We start from the raw sequence: 24,282 nt of genomic DNA on the forward strand, positions 1-24,282 counted from the left end.
GAGGTTGCTGTCTCTGTGTCTCCCTGCCTCACTGTTTACAATATGGCGACCTTCCTTTAAATTATATTTTTATTCTCAGCGCCATTTTGGCTGCATTTGTGACTTCCCAACCCTCGCAGCGCTCCCTCCAACGTGGAATCACCTTCCCTGTGGACAATCCGGCCCTCCAGGCTTGAAGATTGGCCGGGTTTATTCCTTTCCCTCCTTTTTTCCCCCTCTTCCTCCTCACTCCAGACCTGCTCTGGCAGTGTCTGCTGTGGACTGGGGGGCAGTAGGAGCCTCTTGCAGGGCACTGGGTGGCTTTGTGGGTGAAGGCAGATCTCCCTGCATGCAAATCTGGGTGCAGGGCCGAGGTGCATGTGGAGGCGGTGGTGAAGCTCTGGTCGGTGCAGGCTACAGCAGGGAAAGGTTCTTGCCGCCTTCCCTCGCAGCTTCCTGAGCTCTTGGCACAAAGCGACCCGCTCCTAAACGCACCTCAACTTTCCATCCCAAAGTTTTTCCCCTTTTTCTGGATGCATCCCAGGCTGCCTTACCCGAATCTCCCCTTCAACAGTTGACGCAGGCGGTTTGTGTTAAATTATCACAGCCAGAATGGATAATGGAGTGGAGGAGGGAGCGGGGCAAGTCAAACAGCTGGAGCTCGGGCGTAGAGAGTATTCTTCCTTAGGGGAGATTTTTTAACCACATTCCTTTCTCTCTTTCATGCTTTGGAGCTTTGTTTGCCACCCTGTTACAGCTGTCTGTCTGCTTTTTTTCTCTCCCCTTGTTTTACTCGGTGGTTGCACTGCGTTTCTATGCTAATTGCGAGTCTCTGAACACTTATTAAACTGATTGCTGATACCAGGAAAACCGAGTGTGTGGTCACAGTTCTGTAGGGAGTGTCCCGTTAGCAGCGTGTAGCCAGACGAACCCGACAATGCTGTAGCATGCAGCCATGACATCATCCCCTCCTACCCTCAGGAAGTGCTACTGGTGGTAGTGTAGATCCTCCAACATTTACTAGGAGGACACTAATTGTTTAATTATTTTTGTCCAGCGTTCTTGATGGGCTTTAATTGAAGTTCTGGGGGGTGGGTTTTTAACTGATCCATGGCATAGGTGCTTAAAAACTCAGTGTTTGCTTTCAGACGCTGCCGAGCGCATCCTGAGCCTTCTCTTAGCGAGGCTGGAGCGATGGTTAAAGCTTCACGTTTTGAGGTGGAAGAGCTGTGACTAATGCTGTAGGGCTTCCTTGTTGACTCTTGAGTCTTGGTTAAGTCTAACTGTAAATGAGATCGCTTTGTGCATGGCTAAATCTGGCTGAGTTTCATGGCTTAATGTGGCAAGTTTCTTGTAGCTGGTGAGTGGGAAGCATTTGTGTAAATTGGGTATTGGTAAAGCTTTGGCTGTGCTTAAGTTAGTTGCATTATAATTACTTAAAACATATGTATCTTTGGCTAGCTGGTCACCTTTGAAAGAGAAATGAAAGGAGCAGTTGTGATGACGCTTTCTCACTTCAGTTCTTGCCTTTCCTGGGGTATCCTTTTGACAATGGCACAGACCCTGGTGTTGGATGTGGCTTGGTTTGGAGTGGCACAGGAAATAGGCTTCACCTAAAGCTGCCTGGCTTGGATCTGGTTCTGCCTCCCTGCTCATGGAAGCCTGTCCATGGCTTGGCCAAGGTCTTACTGTGAACCGGGTTGTCTAGAAGGGATGCTCAGGTTTTGTTTTCCTGTTTTCTTCCCTTTACCACCTGCATCTTCCTTGAAGTAAGCTTCTGTTCTGGCTATAAACTTAGACATAAAGGCAGCACTTGTAACTTCCTTTCTGCCTCCTTTTGCTTTTCTATTTGAAGAGTAGCAGCTGTAATGCAATGCTTGTTTGAAATCATTTGAATAGCAGTTTAAATGCTCTGCTGGGGCATAGTAGCTGAATAGTGTCGACAGCTTACCTGTTCTTTAAATATTTATTGCAATCTTTAGCACCAGGTTGCATTTATTATCAGCATAGAAAAAATTAAAGAGAAATTAAGAAGAGCAGCTCTTAATTGGTCTGGGGTTTGTAATCAGTTGATTAAAGCTGTGTAGAGATACCATACTATAAAAGACAATGAATGACAAGGGTGTGATCAGCCCAAGTCACACAGGCGGCTGGAGACAAACCCAGGAGTTAACCCAGCTCAGTAGCCTGTAAACTAGTTCTGTGTCTTCCTGTGTTGAGAAGTCTTCTCTGTCGCGTTGTTTGAACCTGTAGTGAGCAAGCTGGCTTCATTAGGTGAGTTTGTGGTGCTCAGACTGAGGCACTTTGCTTTAACTTCTGTTTGGGACCTGAACCTGTTGCCTTCTGCAGGAAACAGAAGACACTCGGCCAAAATCCCCCAAACTTTCCGAGCCTGGCAGTATTGCACATCTCTGATGGTAAATAACAAGTTCTGTTGATGTACTGTGCAAGTGGCTTCCTCATTCATCTGTCAGTGTGTCAGCTCTTCTCACAACTCCATTTCAGAACATCTCGCTCAGCATAAAACTCCTGCAGGTACTGTGAGAGCCCATGGAGCAGCAGGATCACCAGCCAGGCTGCAGATAAAGTGGCTTGGTGGAAGAGATACAGGAAAGTGAAAATCCCTTCCAGACACTTAGTTTCGACATACTTGGATTAATATTGTGGTCAGGTGACTGTCTTCAGGTTTGAATTTACAGAGAGGGCTGGGTTTTTTTCAGTCCTTAGTAATTCTTGAAACAGAACGAAGGGTTTTTAGCTCTTAAGTCTGCTTTTGGTTATGCTGTTTGCCCATAATCCGCTGCTTTGGGTAATGGTGCAGCCTGCATTTCCATTCTGATGTTCTGTCTTAACCCAGGCCCCTGGGAATGGTGTACGCTCCTTCTTTACATGATTGAAACCCAATTTTCCAGTGCTATTCTATTCTTCCCCTTTTATATCCTACTTCTGGCTATGTGATTGTTAGAATTCCCTGTGTTTTCGTGGTAAACTCGGTTCACGTTGAAGCCCGTTTGCAGAGTGCCTGATGTTGCAAATTCATTACAGCTTCGCTGAAGGATTAGAAAGATCCCTGGGAGAGGAAAAGTTTAGTTAACAAGCAGGGGGAGGGGAGTGACAACAGGAGGGAGAACTAACACAGAACAGTTTTGTGTTGGGGTTTTTTTTCATCCCTGTTTTTTATGTCTCACTGCCTGAGTTTTGGTTGGAGGAGCCCAAAATCACCAACCTCACTGAATGCTGCGCTTCACGTCCCTCTTACAAACCCCTGCTGCTGGCTTGAGGCACTGCTAGCACGGCAAAGTGACCTGAGGTACCTAAAGCTGCCCCTACCCTAAACAGACAGTACCAGTTTGATGGCACTGCCCAGCAAAAACACTTCCCTTAGCTGCTGGGAGAGGTACGCTGCACCCATACTAGGGCCTGCTAGCTCCATCAACACTTCCCTCTCCATGTTTATATTTGGAGCCTTTGGCTCCATTTCTCCTTCAGTTTGGCAGTCTTTGCCAAAGTTGTCGAAGAACTGGAGTAACAGAGCTGCAAAGAGGAGTGAAGCTTAAACCAGCCTGAGCTTTGCACATTTTAATGAGTCACAGTGGGTAAGTGCTTTGCACAAAGAGTGGAAAAAAGTTGTGTTAGGTAGGACATCTATAACTCTTCCCCTCTTTACTCAGGTCTGAAATGTTGTGCTTTTATCTTGGCATTTGGTCTGGATTTGTTTTTTTTTACCTAAATATCTGTTCTCTGAGAGGGGAGGGAAACTTTAGCCTGTCTATTGTGTTAGCTAATCCTTCCTCTAATGGGCATCTTTGGCTGCCTCCAGAGTTTCAGGTGAAGCTTTGAATGGTCTGAAGCATCTGCTGCTGCAAGGAGTGGCAGGATGGCCAGAAATGCTGCTGGAGAGGTTAAGCTTCATCCCTAATAGTGAACTACAGAGGAGCAGGTTTCTGTATATTGAATTCATTGTGCCCTTCTGACAGCTTCAAAAGCTTGTGGTTTAACTGCAGAAAGTTTGTATTTTGAGGCTTTTTGGGTTGTTTTTACATTAAATAACTGGCAAAACACCTACATGAATGTTTATGTGAGTGCATTTTGAAGATCAGAGTAAGCTCTTCTGTTCCAAACATGAATTTAAATGTATCCACCCTTACTGATAGTTTGTTAAAATAATAGTTTTATGTATATACTTTTTAACCCCCCCTAAAGCTTGGGGTTTATGTGTCTTTGGTTCTGAACTTTGGTAGCATTGAGACCAGCCTGGTCTTGATCCTGAACCAGGAGGTAGCAGTGTCACTGGCTTGGTTCCTTACTGTGGCAGGTCACTGCGCATGTGCCTGCAGATGTGGTAACATGATCAGTCTTGGCAGTTCTGTTGAACAAAGTTGTACCAATGAGATCTTCCCCTCTCCTTGTTTTGTCCTAAATCGCTCCATGCAAAGGCAGATAAGGTCAGCCCATATCTACCAATTTAAGCTGAGGGCACCCAAAACCCATTCACGGTAAGAATCTGATGAATTAATCTAACTCTGGGGCTTACAAACCACAGTTCTCAGCTGTGTGTGCTCATGTTAAACTGAGAGTGAGCAGATTTTGCAGCATGGGCAAGAGTTGGGCATTCAGATCAAGTTGTGGATCACGGCTGCTGCTCTCACTATCAGCATAAAGTGGTAGGAGCAAAGCATTAGGGTTCTGACACTGTCAGGAAGGGATGTTTAGCTGCTTAACTTAACACTTTGTCTTCAGGCATGGCTGCTGTGTGGACTAGCATTATGTCAAACACCCATAATGAACTGGAGCTGTTCAAAGGGCATGGTACGAGACTGTTAATAAGGAAAGTTCTCTGCTGTTTTGTCCCTTTGCTTGGGAAAGTGCCAGTTTTGTTGACTGGGACTTGTGGGACTGAGGACTCTTTCTTTTGTGGACTCCTAAAGTTCAGTAGATTGCAGTGGCTTCGAGGTGGGGTTCAGGGCTTTGTTCATGCTGCTTCAGAGCTGGTCTTTCCTGGTATGTCAGACCTGCAGGCGTGACTCATGGGAAGATCTTCCCAAAGGAATTCCAGCTCCTCCAGGCATTTGCCAAGGAAATTCTTAATTGGATTAGATTCATAATATAATCTGCTAATGACTGTTTGTTATGGAGATCTTAGCACTATCTTGTAAATATATTCACCTTATTTAGCTTGCCTCATGTCTTTTATCACGGACAAGCTGTTAAGATTGTACACCCGCCTGCGGATCTTGGAGTTGGGAATGGGAGGACTGTGTTTAGTACACAAAGTCATGTAATACTCATAATTCTCCCCCCTCCTTACATTTCTCACCATTGCTTTAGGTGGGGGCAGTAAATGGGAAGTGGTAATGATGAGCATGTCTAGCATCAGGCTGTGCTTCCCTTACAGAGGGTGTGAAGGACATCTCGAGTGGGGAGAGCCCCCACAGTGTTGTCAGGAACAGAGCTGTGTATTTTTGGTAAGAGACAGGACCAAATATGCTGCTTTTTCTTCCTGAAACTCACCTTTCTGACTTGGCTTGTAGGTGCTGTTGTGGTGGTGTGAAGAACACAGTGCATGGAGGGCAAGGCTTCTGGCTGGTTCCTTGTATAGAACAGAGTCAATTCAGGATTTCAGTTGTAGCGTCAATACTGAAACAGCCTTTCTGCATAATAGAGGCACTAATGTCAATTCTGTTTATTGACCCACACAAGTGGATGGATGTTAAGCTGTTTTTGTTGCTGGACTGACTCACTGGTAGGTGTCAGGTTCTTGAGTTTTTCCTGTGCTCCGGAGCCCTTATTAATCCTTGAGTCAGTAGCAAATAGCAGGAACCTGCCAAGAAGAGAGCTTCCAGGGCAGGAAGGAGGTTGTATCTTCCTGAGAGCAAGTGTTACAAAGTCTGTATAGTCAGGGTGTGCTGCCTGTTGCAATGTAAGTCACATGTGAGGAGGATGTACCTGTGTTTAATCAGTCAGGAAGTAAGCTGGGAGTTGTGAGAATGCTAATGTATCCAAGATTATAGTATGGATTTGTTGTAGGGAAATGCAGTAGCGGGTTTAAAAGAGGGGAATGTAAGCAAAGAGCATCTTGTCACATCAGGTTACTGGCTAAACTTGTGATTTCTGTGACATGGTCAGAATGTCACAACTGGCTTTTTCTCCTTTTTGTAGTCAATTTGTGCTGCTTCCACCTCCACTGTTCTCAGGATGTCTGCCCAGCTTCCTCAAAGGAATGCTGTGGTATGCAGTAGCTGTAAGCCGAGTAAAAATGGCGTTGTACCTTCCCTTTAACAAAGGGGTTGACAGATGTCAGATGTTGTGCAATTACATACCTTTTTAGGGTATGGAGGAAACGCCTCTTATGGCCAGAAATGAGGGGAAAAGAATCTATAAGTCATTCTTCCAGGCGGTGTGTCAGAGCTTGAGTACAAAAGGCAAAGAGGATCTCGGCCAGCTGAGGGAAACGTGGTGCCTGAACCCAACTCTAACCTATTTCTGCTGACGTCTGCTCTGCACGAGTCACTTGAAGTAAACTAGATGGAGCTGGAGATTACTCACTTTGAAGCCTGCAGAAAGCAGTGGCCTGAGGATGCAATTTAGGAGGCTGCAAACCCCATGCTGAATTTCTGGCGAGCGCTAGTGATTGGTGTGAAACACCTGCCTGGACAGCCTCTGACTCTGGGCAAGCAGCATGTGAACTTCCCACTGATCTCTGTCTAGAATAGCAACAGGAGCAGGATATGAAGGTGATCTGGAAAAAGCAGAGAAGAATGCATGCCCTCCTTTTGGTGGGTTTTTCTATTGCTGCTCTTTTCCATCTCTTCCCCTGTGTTCATGGGAAAGCCTCATCCGCATGGAGATGTCAGAATTACACTTCACTTGTGTCTGTGTGAAGACAGATTCATCCTTTTGCTTTTGTGGGTCTGTCCTTCATCCTCTTTTAATGTGCTGCTTTCCTTTTTTCCACCTTATTGCTTCTGTCCTTTCACCCCTGTCTCCTTTGAACGCATTCAGATGGCTGGGGCTGAATGTATTCGCTCCTCTGAAACCTCTCAGACCTGTGTTTTGATTATTTTTTCTTCCCCCACCAAAGATGTCTCTTCATTTATTGTTCTTTAAAGACAAAATTGGATGAAGTGATTCTCACTCGAGCTGTGTTGTTCCTCAGACCTTTCTTTTCCCTGATGCTGCCCTGTGTGTCATCCTGCTTTGTGAAGATGACTTCTAATCTGTTAAGAAGATGGTGCTGTAAAGATCTGAACACTTAACAATGAACCTGGACACTGAATTCAGGCTATTGTTGCTATTGTCTGCACTGCAGGCATGAGTGATGCATGGAAAAGAAACGGGAGTCAGGATGTGCAGAACGCTTGAATTTCTGCATCTGACCCAAATTTTCCAAAGTCAACAAGTCTTCCTATTGAATTCCATGATTTCAGCTTAGAAATACAAAGCTGCACAGTTCCCTAGCAGATATGTCCCAAATATCAGAGTTCAGAACCAATATCAGGGTTGATAACCAACCAAACGTACTGAAAAACAAGATCAGAAAGCCTCAGGTTGTATAATACAGTTTTTAAAGCACATTTATTTATATAAACATACACTTGGTGGGTTTTAGACCTTCATGGATGTTTAATGTCTTAAAACCCACTAGTTTTTGTCAGCTTTTAATGAGGCTAATAACGGGTTGTCTACAGAATGGTCTCTGTGGGCCAGGTTCTCTCCATAAATAGAAGTTGCTAATTACATCAGGTGATCACATGTTTACATGCAGCTTATCCAGTGTATTTGACTCTCCTGTTTGTCAAGTTTGAGACAGAAATGTTCTGCTTCATCCCATGTGAGGGAACTTCCCTGATTCCTTGGGATTGCCTATGCACGGGAAGGATGCTGGTGACAGTAGGAAGGGAAGTGAGGTAAGGCGGATAACACATGCATCCATGATGTTGTACTTGGCTTTCCCTTCTCAGGATGGGACTAGCAGTAGCAGTTTGAGGATGGGTACAAGTAAATAACTTCACTGGCTTCAAAATACTCAAATCACAGTACACCAATGCTTTGTTTTGTGGTTCTTACTGCTGCCAGAGGCTTGAGTGATGTTCTGCTCTTGCAGTGGTGAATGCTAGCTGGTTTAGAAGGTAGAGATAAGCACACAGTAAATGAAGTGTTGGGATTTAGCATACCTGTCCATGTTACTTCTTAGACTCTTAACTTAGAGTCTTCCTCCACTCTTGTACTGGCACACAGACAGATTATATTAGTCTAATTTTTCCTTGCGTGCATCTTGTTTCTCACTGGCCATAAAATGGTGCTTTAATCACACTTCTGTTCACTGTCTGTTGCTGAACCCTTATATCCAGCTCTGGCCATGCTGCTGGAAAGATGCATGCTAAGCAGATGCAGTGTTCCAGATGATGGGATAGTTGGTGACCTGTGAAATAGCCACTTTGGTTCCCTTCCTTGCATAGTGGCAGCCAAAATAACCCTGTACTGATCTGTCCAGTGGTGTCCAGGTCTCCCTATTGGATGTTACTAATTTAGAACTTTTTCTGTGCATTCTCAGGGCTTCCACTTCAATGTGAACACAGTTATGCTGGCTGCTATCAAGGTGTTTTTTACTAGTTCCCTTGGGAGGAGATGCACCACAGATTAAAGTCTAGTGGCTGATGCTGTGTAGATAATGTGAATTGCACTACTGGCTTCAAGTAGGTATAACTTCATAGGCAAGCCTAGTTGAGACCAGAAAGTTCCTGGAACTGTGTAAGAGTTAATGTGATCAGGTCATGCTTGCAGGTCTGTAAAGAACCAAGATTATGCCTGGCTTAGGTGAGGTTTGATGGTGTCTGCATTGGTGCTTGAGAAATGTGCAGCATCATCAGAGAGACTTTTTATCATGGAACTATAGAATAGTTTGGATTGAAGGGAACTTAAAGCTCATCCAGTTGCAGCCCCCTGCCAGTCAGGGACATCTTCCACTGGAGCAGCTGCTCCAAGCCCCTGTGTCCAACCTGGCCTTGAGCACTGCCAGGGATGGGGCATTTCTTGTACTCCTGAGCACTGGGACTTTATCCACGTCAATGAGCAGAACTTGGAGACCTTCACTGAGTAGTTTGTGCTGAAGAATAATCCTGAAACTACTGGAACGGGGGAGAAAGCTGACACTTTTCCTAGTAACCCTCTTGGAATTTGACTTCTGTCTTCAGAACACAGTAAACTTCCCATTGGTCCAAGAATTGCAGTAGGAAGGTAAGAGAGTTGCAGTGGGGAGAAACTTGAAACAGCTGATAGCTTGTTACATGTGCTTTTATTATGTATAAGGTAGAGGCTCTGGGTGTCCTCCTGTTTTGGAGCAGCTGTGAGCAGAAGTGTGTAACTCGGATGCAGTAAAACTGTTTCAAAGCCCTGAATTTGTAAGTGCTGTGACTTTCTCTGTTTCTCAATGGGGTGTTTGTAATGCCCTGACAGTGAGGTTGGTTTCCTGGTTTGTTTTAGTTGCGGCTGGCATTGAGGCGCTGCTGTAGGAAGCCGGGAAGCCTTGTTCTTTATGAAGCTGGTAGAACAGCTGTAGCTCTATCCATCACTGGGATAAATAGGAGTCCAATAGAAGAGCCGAAAGCTTTCTTCCTTTAACTGGCAAACGTAACCAGCATCCTTCATTATAAACCTCTCACTGAGTTATTTAGAAGATTAAATGCTCTTGCCTACATTTTTTCGTGGAGTTGCTGTCTTCCTCTGCACAGAAAAGAAAACCTTAAGTCAGATGTTGAAAACAACTGACATCAGAGACAAGCTATTCAAGAAAGCCTCCCCAGACACTGGTTTGTTTTCCTGCCACCACGATCCCAGGCTGATATTTGGCTGTATCCTGGTGGGTCCGGAGCGTGCTCTCAGCAGTGTCAACGTGCCTTTGACGCAAGATGGCCACCAGGAATGCCATGTGTAAATAACTTCAGGTTTGCTTCTAACTGGTTCCTTTGAGAGCTGTGGCCCATTTCATAGTGAAGAAGGTGCCATTCCTTGGAGTGTTTGTTTACTTATTTATTGAGGTCAGCAAAGTGAAGAGTAATTATGGGATTCAGACTACAACAGGCATCTGATGTATGAGAGCTCCGGGGTGTGAAATTGAAAAGCTAAGTGGCTTCATGCTATTGTTTGCTTGATAAAAACTCCTAATGTGTGGGTAACTCTCGAAGATTTCTTTATTTCTTCATAGCCATTTAATCTTTATTTAAGGGAGGCTTTGCATGATGTTCTGACCACGGAAGAGCAAATCCTGACACCACAAATCTAGTTTGAATTTCATGGAGATGGTATTTCTTTAGAAAAGAGCCACGAGGCTCATAATATGGCAAATGACTTCCTATCCATGTAGTGGCTTTTGAATAGGCAGTGATAAATATCTCATTTGATTTTCATAAGCTTTGTATGAGTTGGTCTTCCAGGTGTTTGTATAGATCCTAACATTGAAAGCCAGCCCCAGATTTTCAGAGCTGCCTTTGTCTTCAGTTCAGAAGCATGTTTGATTTGGGGCACACCAAACCTTCCAGGTAAAACAGTGCTGGTCACTGCTCTCTCCTGCGATGACTAAAGGGGAAACTCTGAAACAAAGGTTCAGTGGATCAGAACAGTACAAGTCGGTGGTGTGTAGTTGGAAGGAGATGTGTTGTAAGTGAAGACAAAGTTGGTGCTGTACAATTGCAGGTTCTGTTGGCAGCCAACACTAAGGACTGGAGGTCTGCGTGCTAATGAACCTATGAAAGATAAAGAGAAAAGGGCCGTGGTGCTCCTGCCAAAGTGTTGATTCTTGCTGTGGTTATAAAGATCAAGTATCTTGTTCAGACTTAAAAATCAGTTTCTCTTATGCTTACAGTAAAAGGTTGACAGATGTGGTCATAACTACTCAATTAAAACAGCATTCCTTAGCGCTTCCCTGGCTTTACGCTAAGACCCAGGAAATGCTCTGTGCTCACAGAGGGGCCAGTGATGCAGGAGCAGTGTTCATCAGTCTTTGTTAGTGCAGCAGGCTGCCTTGATGAACAGTTCATTAACCAGGAGAAGCAGAATCAGTCTTTTAATACACTTGCTATAGCAGCTAGGCCCTGACAGCAAGCAAAAAAACTCAGGAGGCTACTCTGAGAGCTAAAACTGCACTGCTGGTCTGAAACTAATCTTTCCCCCTCCTTCCACAAGCCTTTGGGTAGCAGCATTCATTAAAACACTTCTCCAAGCTGTCACTTAAGAGTACTGTGCATGTAGGATCTCATGGTTGTTGAGCAGATAGTTCAGCATAACAAATGGGACAATAACATACACACTGAGGAAGAAAAGTGTCCGAACTCTCCTCGGCACCTCTCAGGATTCACCGTGGCATTAATTGTTTCATTGTAAGAGGCGTAAGATTGAGGTAACAGTTAAAACAAATAACCAGGAGGCATCTGGCAGTGTGTGGATCCCTGGCACACTGCTTGGAATGGGGCGGACGTGTTTCCAGCGGTTCAGGCACGCTCGTCGGTACCTTCAGAGGGATGAATTCCCTATGAACAAATCAAATTCTGTGGGTTCTTTTCCCCCTGAGGTGTTGGGAGGGGAGGAATGAGCCTGATGCATCCCTGCTCGCTGTAGCTGTGGATCTGAGAGCTCTGTTCCTAGCAGGAGTTGTTGCAGGATCCACCTTAGGGCTCGGAATGGATTTGCACAGCAGCAAGCACACGGGGCTCATTTGTTACTCTCCTCCTTCCACCCCCTTTCCCTGCTTCTATCGGTTTGGGGCTCACTGCTTTAGCCAAACGTTTGAGGCTTCATGTAAAGGAGCAAGCAGTCAAGGTTTTGGTGCTCACATCTAGAGCCTGATCTCTTGTTCGTCCAAGTCCTCCAGGAAATGAGAAACATAAGCTGCAGGTATGTTTGTGCATGTATGCGGAGCGCTGCGTTCTGGAGCGCCTGGAACACGGAGGCCTCCGAAAGCCTTCTCTCCTCCTCAAAATGGCTGCCAGATGTGTTGGCTCTACTGAATTCCCTGGAGCCTGACACCAGAAATGCTGAGGTTATTGCCAGTTTGGTTCTTGCTGCAGTCTTCCTTTAGCCTTCCAGGCAAGAGTGTGACCCTGGGTGGCTGCGGTACCTGCGGAGGTTTGCTGCTGGCACACTGGTGCGCTCGGGGCAAGGCTCACTGGGACTCTGTTTAAACAAAGGAAGTATGTTTGTTTTTACAGCTCAAGCTTGGGAGCCTGGGCTGGGATCCTAAGCCATTTCCCTGCGCTAGGAGCAAGATTCTCGAGGAAGGCAGCCTCTCCCTTTGCTGCACAGCTCTTACCGGCCAACAAATACGTGTCTTATCGTCGCTGGCTTGTCGGTACTGGAGACTTCTTAAAGCTTAACTTGGGTTTGGCTTGATGATTGTCTGTAGGTGAAATAAACAGTATAGAGACTCCTGAAGTGAACCACAGTCTGGCTCCCCATGCTCATTTGGCTTCTTGGGCTGGCTTGTTAGCTTGTAAGAGAGATGGGGTTGTTCAGCCGGAGAGGAGAAGGCTCTGGGGAGGCCTTAGAGCAGCTTCCAGTGCCTAAAGGGGCTACAAGAAACCTGGAGAGGGGCTTTGGACAAGGGCCTGTAGGGACAGGTCAAGGGGAATGGCTTGAACCTGCCCGAGGGGAGACTGAGCTGAGCTCTTAGGCAGAAGCTGTTCCCTGTGAGGGTGCTGAGGCTCTGGCACAGGGTGCCCAGAGAAGCTGTGGCTGCCCCATCCCTGGCAGTGCTCAAGGCCAGGTTGGACACAGGGGCTTGGAGCAGCTGCTCCAGTGGAAGGGGTCCCTGCCCATGGCAGGGGTTGGAGCTGGAGGAGCTTTAAGGTTCCTTCCAACCCAAACTATTCCATGATTCTATGGTGTCCCACTCAGTGGGAAATGGAGCTTGTATGTCCTGTGATAGCGCATCTCTCTGTTGAGTGTTGAGCACAAGGGAGCACTCTTGCTATGCAGCTGTCATCATTCTGCATCAGTAGACAGAACTTTGAAAAGTATTATGTTAAGCCCCAGTGCATGGTAAGTGCCTGTTTTTCTGACAGCATGTACACTTGTTCTGCAACAGTCAGCACTTTGCTGAAATAACAAATCTTAATGATAAAGAGGTGTTAGAAAGTTCTTGGGCTAGTAGTAGGATCTGTAAGGAAAGTAGCATCTAACATATGCTGCTCTGCTTCTAACTGAGGAGAAGTGTTTCTCGAAATAATCCTCCTTACTCCCTCATGTAAGTTGCTTTGGTTTATTTCTAGCATCCAAATGAGAATGTCATTTTGATGTGATACAGCTTTTATAGTAAGTACAGATCCATATGAGTAGGATGTATCTTGTGCTTCATAGCCAAGGCAAGCTGTATGTGGTGATGCCTTTAAGAGTATTTGGGTTGCCTTAAGATAGAAAGTGGTTTCCACCATTAAGTAAGCGTGCCCATGGATGGAGTACATGGGAAGCAGTGGGTAGACTTCATGGCAGCTTGTTCAGTTGGACTCACACTGCAAATCCAGGGGATGCAAATGCTTGGATACATGACTATGCTTGCTGCACAGGAATCTGTGTAGTCTTATGTGGAGTAATCAAGTTATTTTAGAAGGCACTGATGTTAGGATGTGTCCTGAGTTCAGTCATGTTTTCTCCTTCTTGGTAGCTGGTGCAGTTCTGTGTTTGACTTTTGGCCTGGGAATGGTGCTGATAGCACCGATGTTTGTAGTTACTGCTCAGATGTTTACTCTGGGCAAGGACTTTCTGAGCCTCATGCTCTGCCAGGGAGGAGGGAGGCCGGGAGGAAGCAGAGACAGGACAGCTGACCCAGGCTGGCCAAAGAGGTATTCCATACCATAGCACGTCATGCCCAGGATGTAACCGAGAGTTACCCGGAAGGGCTGGAGCTCTGTGGGGTTGGAGGAGGTATCAGTCAGTGCTCGGTGGGGCAGGGTGGGTGAGTTATGGGTTGGCTGCTGGTGAGGTGTTGTATTCTCTTCACCTGTTATTTCCTTTATCATTATTATTATTGGTGGTAGCAGCAGTGATTTGTGTTATACTTTAGTTATTAAACTGTTCTTATCTCAACCCATGGGAACTACATTGTTTGGATTCTCCTCCCCAGCCCTGTGGGAGTTGGGGGAGCAAAGGGGGGGGGGGAGTGAGTGCACGAGCTGTGTGGCTGGGTTTAAACCACGACAGGATGGAGGTGTATGTGTTGCACACAAGTGAATCTTTTTATCTTTGCTATTCAGTTCTAAGGCTGTCTTCTGAAACTGGAGATGAGATGGGTGTCGTGGAAGACTGCTTAGAAAGGTGTTCTCTGAAGTGGGTATATGGGGGGACAAAACCAGGGAGCAGAACCTGCAGAGCTGCCCCAACTCAGGCTGGTGTCCATGAGGAGAGGCCTTCAGAAATAACAATAAAGCATTGCTTTGTGCTTCTCTTGTAGCAACCCTCCGCTCAGTGAGGAAATGCTGCCTCCGGGGGAATGGATGTGTCACCGCTGCACTGTACGCCGCAAGGTAAAGCCTCTCCTACCAGCCACGGTCCCTGCCCTTAACACTGTATTCAAAATGTGAACCCAGTGTTTTACAGCTTCCTCTCCTCTTAATATGTACATATGCACCACCAGGGTTACTCTTTGTGCTTGCAGTTGTAAAAGGCTTTGTTAGGAAGAGGCTTAAAGAAAACTAAAGGGTCTTGATGAGACCCTTCTGGTGTTTTTAACCTCAGACTAGGAACCAGAACTGAAGTGCCTGATATGTTCTTGTCAGGCTGTGCCTTTTAAATTGTTTTCCTTCCCCACACTTCTGGAAAGGAGGGAGAGCTGAGGCACAGAGAAATGGGAATGGCCCCCATGCTCAAGGAGGTGAGCTGTCTGCAGGTGAAACAGGGATCACATTAATGCAGCTTTGGCACCAGGGCTTTGATTCTGGTTAATGTGTGGGGGTTTGTTTCGAAGTGTGACTTCACAGCAGTTGCACATCAGCAGAGGGTGAAATCACAGTGAGTTATGATTTCCTGGGCTGTTGAGCAGGACGGGAAGGAGGTGATTGAGCAAGACTGTGGCTTGTCTTTTTTCCTTGATGCTCTTTCTCCAGGAAGCCGTCTTGCACAATGTAAACATCTTATTGCTGTGCCTACGTAAGACAGCGTAGCAGAGGGTTTAGAAACTGCACCAAACTATCTAGCAACTGTTCCCTTGAAGTGACACCCAAAACAGATTGGAAGAAAACTGTGTATTCAGCCTTTTGTTCCTCAGTGGATTGCCTTGTTGTTTCCAGGGTGCTGTTCAGCCATCTGCTGACAGTTAAAATGAAGGTTGCAAATTGAAATATGATAATAAATATGATAATATGATAATAAAATAAGTAAAAAGGGGGGGAGAAAACCAATCCCCAACTTCTCTGTTGTAAAAATTGCCTACTAACACACTTTGCTCCTTTTGCAGACCATTTTAGTGATCAAATAGATTGGCTCATCCACATTGGTGATGCTGGAGCAGTGCACAGTTGCCCATGCTAGGCCATGCGTTATCCCTTCCTGCTGCAAAATGGACCTTGCAGTGATCCTAATGTATTGTTTTCCTCTGCTGCAGTTCTCCCTGCCCACCTCATTCAGGATTCCTGTCAAGAGATAGCAGACTGTATCTTTTGTATCTTGTGCTTGTATTCCCAAGCTGAACTTCTTGTTCTGTCATGGGTTTGGATGCACTGATGGGGTTAATAGAGTGCGTTGACAATGAGCAGTCCACTGTGGAGTTTCTCAGTGTTGGTTAGCAAAGTAAACAAGAGTTGTCTGATTTGTCAGGTATTTAGGGCTAGATGATGTGAAATGTTGTCCTGATCGAATATGGCTGTCCTGAAAGGAGAGGGACATGCTCATTTCCTTCCTCATGCTTGGTTCCCTTCAGCTGTTTTGTCATCTGTCTGTTAGCTGCAGACAAATGGGGTTTGCTGAGTTAGGGCTTCACGGGGGAAGTTGTAGTAAGTGGCTTAAGCCTTTTCAGATGCTGTTTGTCTTCGATTGCATATTTGTCAAGGTTGATGTGCTTTGTTTGTGGCCTCCATGATAAGCCTGCCTATTCATGTCGTGCAGAAGCGAGAGCAGAAGAAAGAGCTGGGGCAGGTAAATGGATTGGTGGACAAATCTGGGAAAAGGACCACCTCCCCCACCAGTGACGCAGACCTGTTGGACAGGTCTAGCAGCAGCATCAGGGCTAATGCGCATGCCAGGATCTTGGAAAGGAGAGCAAGCCGGCCTGGCACTCCCACATCCAATGCCAGCACCGAGACCCCCAACTCAGAGCAGAATGATGTCGATGAGGACATAATTGACGTGGATGATGACTCTGCCATTGCAGAAATGGACTGTGGGCAGCCCCAGCTGAAGCGACCCTTTGAGCTTCTTATTGCTGCTGCCATGGAAAGGAACCCAACGCAGTTCCAGTTGCCGAATGAACTGACCTGCACCACAGCACTTCCAGGTGAGCCATGGCTTGTCCAGTGGTGGTGAAGATGTCTGCAGTTCCATCCTGCTGCCATCTTGCCTCTTTCCACTCCTTACTCCTTAGTAGCTGTGGCTCCAGTGGTACTCACTGGTACAGAAGTACCCTTGGTCTTCCTCCAGCTCTCCAACAGTAGGTGGCCTTTCAGGTGTGAGCTGTGGGGACACTTCTGCTGCATGCTACACTCCATCAGTGCTTGTGATAGATGCTTGCTGTTGTCACCTTGGTCTAGATCATCAGTCTGAAGAAATAAATTCCAACTGTCAAGATACTAGATTTTGATTTATGATATGATAATCTAGTAACAAAGTAATGACTTGATGTATGGGATGTCACTGAAATGATCAAGTATAAAATCCACCTGCCTTTAAAGACAGTCTGTCACTTAAGGATTTAGTGGTTGATAAGGATTCCTTAAGCAGCTCTCTTTGCCTTTTCTGTTTGTCTCTGCCTTAGATGATTATGTGCACCTATCAGAAAGCAAATCGCTATGTGGGTAACCCAAAGCCTGTAAAATTTTACTTTCAGGTACTAGTAAGAGGAGGAGAAAGGAAGAAACCACAGGAAAGAATGTCAAGAAAGCACAACATGAGTTAGACCACAATGGTTTGGTTCCCTTGCCGGTGAAAGTCTGCTTCACATGCAACAGGTACTCTACTCTTCCAGGGAGGCTGTTGGGTGTAGCTACACCCTTCACAGGAGCAAAGTTCTTGATGGAAAAACACAGATGACCTGTTCCCTTTCCCATTCTCCTTCATTACTTGCTTACAGTCCTCTCAACAAACGGAGGAATAATCATCTTTGCCTACTACCAGATGTTTAACTATGGCAAGGGTAGGTGTGGCTCCTGCAGCCTTGTGTGGCTGTAAAAGGCTTTAAAATGTAGCCTGAGGAACGTGAGTTTGTCTTGGGTATTTTTCTACTTTCTGAAGTGATGATGGTGTAGAATACAGAGGTGTTTGTTTATGGTTCGTGTGTGAGGAGGTGACCTTTAGGAAATAGGAATCTGCTGAGAGAGATATAAGCCCAAGGCAAATAGGAATATTGTACTGAAATAGTAAACCTGAAACCCAGTACAAAACACTGCTGGTTTTTATAACTGCAGAAAAAAAGGCACCCATTTGTCTCCCAGTGCAAAATGTAAGTGAAACCAAAAAGCTTTATTTCAGGACCCCAGTCAGCGAGTTTCTGGAAGTGGGCTGGAATCTCAGGTGGGCTTTTGCAGGGAACAGCTGGTGACTTTATCATGGAGTGCAGACGTTAAAGCCTGGGGAATCAGATGTAGCTTTTTGGAGTCTGAGGCCTGTTCTGAGAACATCTTGTTGAAGTAAATGTCCCAACTTCACACGATTCATCTGAGGAAAAGAATGCAATGACCTAAACCTGAGATTTCCTTTTGATCTAAATGAAGCCACTCAGAACTAATAGACAAGGTCAACTTGAAAAGTTGCTGATGTGAACCTGAGAGGTACTTGCAGCTTTCCAGCACCAGCATCTCTTCCTGCCATGGGACCTGTTCTGCAACGAGAAACCCTCATGTGTGTGGGCAAGTCCTTTTGCCTTCAGTGGGTCTTGCAGAAGGTCCACAACGATCAAGTTACAAATCAGAAGCCTAATTTTAGTTGCATGTAACATAGTGTAGGGGAATTGGTGGGGAAAGATAAGATCAAGTGGTTAGCCAAGCTTGTCTGTGTGTTCAGTTTATATTCTGCATGGGAAATAAGATACAGTTTTGTCTTTGCAGGAGTTGCAGAGTGGCACCTCTCATTCAGTGTGATTATTGCCCACTCCTATTCCACATGGATTGTCTGGAGCCACCGCTTACTGCCATGCCTCTGGGTAGATGGATGTGCCCAAATCACATAGAACATGTGGTGGTAAGCAAGGACTATGATTGCAGTTTGGTAACCGGATGCTGGAGTGGAACCTGGCAGGTCCATTTAAAGGACAAAGTACAACAAATGTAAAACAGCTTCTGAGCTCTTATTGCTCCCTGTAACGCTTGCAAAGCTTCTGCTGCAAGCAACACACTCCAAAGGAATATGATGCTGCTATCTGCAATAAAATATAAAGATGGGGAAACTCCTTCCTGTAACTGATGCTGACAGCTCAGACTGTGGCTCACTGACAGCTTGTCTAGTTTTCAGACTGGACTCCTTAAGATCTAGATGAGCTTTCCAGAACTGTGATACAAAGCAGCACAGTGCTACAAATAGGGAAAGTAATTCTTTGCATGCTTATCCCAAAAAGCTTTCATTCCAAATGGAAGTTTTCATCTGTGGAAAAGCAGTGTGCTTGAGACTTACATACTCAGGAAACAGGGGGCTGAAACAAAGGGCTTGTGCCCAGACAGACTGCTTCTGAGAGCATTGATGCTGCTTAGTAGGCCTCTAAATGCTTTTGTATTCATCTCCAGCAGTGTGCCCTTTAACAGAAATGTTTAGTACTGCAGGAAACAAATAGTCTAAAGCTGAGCTGATGCCAGTGCTACAGGGTGTTATGAAAGGCTTAGGGTACAGTAGAGTGACCTGCAGATCCCTAACTCCTGTGGCATTATCTGATCACCCAGCTGAACCAGAAGAACTTGACCCTGAGTAATCGGTGCCGAGTATTTGACCGGTTCCAGGACACCATATCTCAGCACGTTGTCAAGGTGGATTTCTTAAACCGAATCCATAAGAAACATCCTCCGAATCGCAGAGTTCTTCAGTCAGGAAAGAGGAAAGGTTTGAAGGTATGTGTAAACAAGTCAGTGTGGGTGAAAATCCCTGTGTGTGTATTCCAGTTTGGAAGGGAAGCCGGCACACCCTGCAGGGATAGCCTTCAGGGCAGGAGGAAGAGGGTGGGGTGTGAATGGAGGCGTTGGTGAGAGGTCTGGGAGTCAGCAGTTACTTCTCACTACATGTGGAATTGAAGAACCTGGTTTTGCTGGCAGCCCTAATGCTCAGCTATTACAACTAAGCCTTTAAATCTAGCACAAGCATAAAAAGTGCAACATGCAACCTCCTGAAGGTGACCCTGCAGTCAGAATTGGGGCTGCTGTGTTAAACCTCAAAGAGCATTTGTTGCCAGAACCCCTGAAAAATGCCATCCAGGTTTCCCTTCTTCTGTGGCCTTTTTTTTGGCATGACTTCTCTTCTGCTGTAACCACCATGTTGTGCTGAAGTCATGCCTGACCTAAGGGAATAAAAGCTATTAATTTCAGCATGGCTGCATCAATTTAAAGTACTCAGTCCTTGAAACAGCTAATGTATTGTCTGCAGGGTTCCTTTGGGTCAGGAAGCAGCGAAGATGAAGCAGAGTGGTGGTTAGGCACTTTGTTTAACTAGTCATTCTTGAGTAATTGTTCTCATGTGTGATCTTCTTTCTCCACAATGTAGGTTCCTGATGCTATAAAGTCCCAATACCGGCTTCCACCCCCGTTACTTGCGCCTGCAGCAATTAGAGATGGCGAGCTGATCTGTAACGGGATCCCTGAGGAACCCTTGCAGAAGCACCTTTTGAACACTGAGCACTTAGCCAGCCAGACAGAACAACAGGAGGTAAATGAAGTCAAATGTTTGGACTCTGTCTCTGTAGTTTCTTTGGTACAAAGATCCTCTTCCATTTCAGTCATGATCAGAGCAGTTGTCTAGGAAACCAGTCTCAGAATCATGTCTGAAGGTGATAGCTTGTCTTGTCGCTGACACCCTTGCCCATTAAAACTTCATTTTGGCTTTCCAGGTGAAACGTAAAACTCCTCACTTGACACTTCAGGGAAGTGGTGCAATAGTCTTGTGGCTTTAAGAGTGGAGTCAAGGGCTTTCTGTCTAGATGTCATCTTTATCTCCTAGCTGAGGGAGAAATACTTTCCACTTTGATTATGTTAGGCTGCTCTCTGACACGTTTATTTGTATGTTAACGTCACATTTCTGGCTTGCTCTTTATTGCTGAGAGAATTGGACTTCTAAACCAAGGTCAAGTGAGTGTTTAAACCTTGTATGAAACTTCTTGCCAGATTCTGCAGCACGAAGGCATGCTGCTTTGCAGTCAGTGGTGTCATCATGTCCTGTTAGCTCAGGAAAGGTGCTTCTATGTGGCAGGTGTATATTCACCATGCAGCTTAAAACTAGGAATAAATCTTTTGGTCTTCCTCTACCTTGTGAAAAGGAAAGGTGTTCTCCACCCCAGCTTCCGTGGGTGACTCCCTGTAACACAAAGTAGATCAGTTTATCTTTCCAGCATGTTACAGAGAAAGCTGGAGGATTGTGTTTGGATAGAAGCCCGTATCAGTGAAAGATGTGTTTGTAACTAGCCAAAGAGTTGCAACACAAGTGAAGAGGTGAAGAAGGAGTTTGGGGGTGAGGAAGCTCATCTGCTGCCTTCTCCCTCCTTTCATCTCAGCTCCTCTCTGTACTGTCCCTGGCCTGGAGATACACACTGTGTAACTTTGATTGTGCTTTTGTACCTCTGGACAAAACTTTCTCCTGATTCTAGATGAGCATCAAAGCAGATGCTGTAGTTCCAGGCTGCATCAGAGCGCTTAGCAGCAGAATCTCTTTGAGCTGGGTGAACCATTGAGTAACTGTTGAGGTCTGGAGCACTGTTTGCCTGTGGAGCTAACCTATGCTTTTTTTCCTTCCTCCCAGTGGCTCTGTAGTGTTGTTGCGCTCCAGTGCAGCATATTGAAACATTTATCTGCTAAGCAGATGACTTCTCTTTGGGACTCTGAACAAACAGAGAAGGCTGATATTAAGCCTGTTATTGTGGCAGATGGCTCACTCGCCAACCCTTACCAGGCAGCTGACAAGGCACCCACACCTTCCCTCTATTCCATGTCATCCTGCACCTCAGGGATTACCACCCAGAATTCCTTGAGCTCCTCACAATCCCAGCAGACTTTGTCACAGGAAGATGTCAACTGCAACTCTTGTATAGATAAATCCAAGAAGGTGTCTTCTTGTGGGACTTCCAACGGGCCGACAGCCTCTGACATTAAAGTCAATGGTCCTCATTTCTATGGCGTTGCGTCCGAATCTTCAGCACAGTTGACTGACTCCCAGAGGCTGGTCGGGTCTGGTAACACAATCCCTGTTTTGTCCCATCGGCAAACGTGGCCTCGGCCCCTCACACCCCCAGCGAGCTGTGGACTTGTGAATCACACCATTGGAACCATTGTCAAAACGGAGAACGTAGCAGGACCTGTTTCTTGTGCACAAAGGGGTTCTGTGCCGGTCACAAGTATGCCTACGTCCATATCAAGCTCCTGTGCCAGCCTGGAGACCACCAGCACTTTGCAAAGGAAGAATGTGCAGGCACAGATAGGACCGCCGCTGACGGCAGACCTGCGATCCATGGGCTCCCCTCTGACTGCCACCAGGGCTCTCACCCCCCCGCAGGCTGCAGGAGATGGGATCTCTGCTGTTGGGGCCACAAACCGATTCTGTTCACCAGCACCACCTTCAGGTACGTGCTGAAGAGCTGATCTTGGCCCCCCTGAGGCTGAGGAAGTGTTCAGGCTCAATGTTACTCTGAGCCTCAAGGCTCAGGTCTGCCTGTGTTTAACTGGGAATTATGCTTTCTGTGGAGAGCTGGGAGAAGTTTGTCCCCTCTGTCTTGGCTCCCTTCATGGGAGCCACAGGATGTGAATTTGCTGCCTGCATATAGCTGAGAAGCAGGATAGTAGGTCAGTTTAATTCAGGAAAGCCGTAGTTTTAAATCAGTTGGTTGCTGTGTCTAATGCTGCTTTAAAGCACTAGTTGCAAGGCAGTTCTTGCAGGATAAATCTGATCCTGGGATTTGTGTACACAGTAAATGCTTTGGCAATGGTTCTGTCCCCTAGCACAGGTGTGTTTGAAGTCTTTAGCTGCACAGCCTTGGTGTTAGAGACAGATGGACTTCAGAAGCTGTAGACTGCTTAATATCGGGTAGCTTGTTAATGCAGGGAAGTTATGGACTTGGATATACCATCTCTGTCCCAGGTTGTACCTAAAAACCTTGCTGTTAAAAGTGTATATGCCCATTCTTCAGTATTAAAACATCAAGTCTGCGATGCTGATAGCTGTTGAAGTCAGAAAAACTGCTCATGGCTCAAATTTGGCTTTGACAGAGCTCTGTTACATCTCTTCCAGTCCCCACTGCTCAGTGGCAGGCCTGCATGCAGCGCTTAGATCTGAGCGAGCAGCAGAGGCAACAGCTTTTTATCCTTAAAATTCCTTCATGAGTAACTTCGGAGCTTCACCTCGTGTTTGGAAGCAGCTCCCAGAGTACTTGGCCTCCTTGCTTATTGCTGAACAAACTTGGTTACTCTGAGGCTGCTGGTTTGACCGTGCCCTGCTTAGAAATGCAAGACTGGGAGAAGCTTTGGTAGTGGAAATGAGCCCACACTATAGGAAACTTCTTGCTTTGTGGTTTGAAGAGTGCTGCAAACCCTCCATAATTTTGCAGTTACTTAAGATGTTAATTAATTGCCTTTGCTGCAGTCTACAAAATGCAGATTAAACCATTCTTTTGGTGCAGTGTCTCTCGGGAGAGGTGTAAATATTTAGATTCCCCATTTAACATGATGTACATATATAGATTTACAACAAATCTTAAATTAGACTGTGCACATTTTGTTGCTGAGTACAAAAATACAAATCATTCATGACCTTTTTTTGTTGTTGTTGCCGTAAATTTCAGGCTTATAGTAGCTCTGAGCAAACCAATTCAAGAAGATCTGGTATCAACAACGCATTGAAGGGATTTTGTTTCCTGGCACTTGCCATTGTCTCTTTCAGCTGCGTGGTCAGTGCCAAAGCAGGAGGGGTTTTATTTTGCATATAGTAAAATCTGCTTTTGACTGTCACCTTGTTCCTGGACAGTGAAGTACAGCCTTTGATAATCCTACAGAAATGAAAATGGGGCTGTTTGTACTTCTTAGGCATGTTCAGACCTAGACAAACTCCTTGGCGAATGGCCCAGGGTTTAGTTAGCTTTTCCAGCTCCTGCGGCTTTGGTGCTCATCTTCCCAGTCTCTGTAGGACATCATTTACAGTCTGTCATTGCTGTTGCTTCTAAGAGGGGGTAGGAGCTTAAATGTATAGGTCCAGAATTCCTCTGGCAGCAGAATGTGAGAGGCAGAAGCTGGCAGTTGGCTCTGTGTTGGAGGCACACATGAGTCCTGTGAGCAGAGCAAAGCTAATGAATGACCTCTAATTCAGGCCATTTTCAGAGCATGACCATGAGCAAAATTAGTCATTCTGAGCAGCTTGGAAGGGAAGTGCAGCCTGAGGGCTGGGTGCATGTCTCATGAACGTCACAGTGACATATCTATCTTCTCTACACCATCTTTCTCTGTAGATGGTAAGGTCAGTCCCAGCACCTTATCCATAGGAAGCGCTTTAACTCTACCCTCATCACTCACTTCAAACTCTGCAGCTATGTTGGACCTCACCAGTTCCCTGAAAGCATTTATGGACGGCGGTGAGTATTCAGTTTGTTATCAGTATCTGTTTGTTTGCTTCCCTACAGCATTCTGTTTCTCCTTAAGGAAAAGGATCCAGAGATAAAGAAGGGTTACAGTCAGGTGAGAGTGGAGCTGGGTATACATTACCTTAAATATGTCACATGCTTCCCTACTTGTAGTGTTGCCAAGGCAGCGAGGCCAATGAAGTGTTTCTGCCTGGAGCTTTTCTGGGGAATGATCACAAAGCTATTGCATGGGCAGCTTTCCAGGTGGAATTCACATGCACAAACCTGCAGCCCTGCCGTGTTGTGGTGCTCTCTGCAATCCAGAGCTGCTCCTGGCAGGTTTAAAGTCCAGTAACAATAGGTCTTCTAGTTGA

At 45.8% G+C, this 24,282-nt stretch overlaps 1 protein-coding gene across 1 annotated transcript in view; it reads left to right on the top strand.

Annotated features, from left to right (window-relative positions):
* The window catches only part of PHF12 (PHD finger protein 12), a 32,828-nt gene that overhangs the window by 1,393 nt on the left and 7,153 nt on the right, over positions 1-24,282 (top strand). Inside the window, exons 4-11 of the mRNA XM_034068825.1 lie at positions 14,420-14,492; positions 16,069-16,456; positions 17,006-17,126; positions 18,222-18,354; positions 19,047-19,211; positions 19,858-20,019; positions 21,106-21,922; positions 23,798-23,920. Of these exons, the coding sequence (XP_033924716.1) occupies positions 14,420-14,492; positions 16,069-16,456; positions 17,006-17,126; positions 18,222-18,354; positions 19,047-19,211; positions 19,858-20,019; positions 21,106-21,922; positions 23,798-23,920 (1,982 nt within the window). The remainder of the gene's footprint in view (positions 1-14,419; positions 14,493-16,068; positions 16,457-17,005; positions 17,127-18,221; positions 18,355-19,046; positions 19,212-19,857; positions 20,020-21,105; positions 21,923-23,797; positions 23,921-24,282) is intronic.

This window comes from Melopsittacus undulatus, chromosome 13, assembly GCF_012275295.1.
Source record: "Melopsittacus undulatus isolate bMelUnd1 chromosome 13, bMelUnd1.mat.Z, whole genome shotgun sequence".
Taxonomy (NCBI): domain Eukaryota; kingdom Metazoa; phylum Chordata; class Aves; order Psittaciformes; family Psittaculidae; genus Melopsittacus; species Melopsittacus undulatus.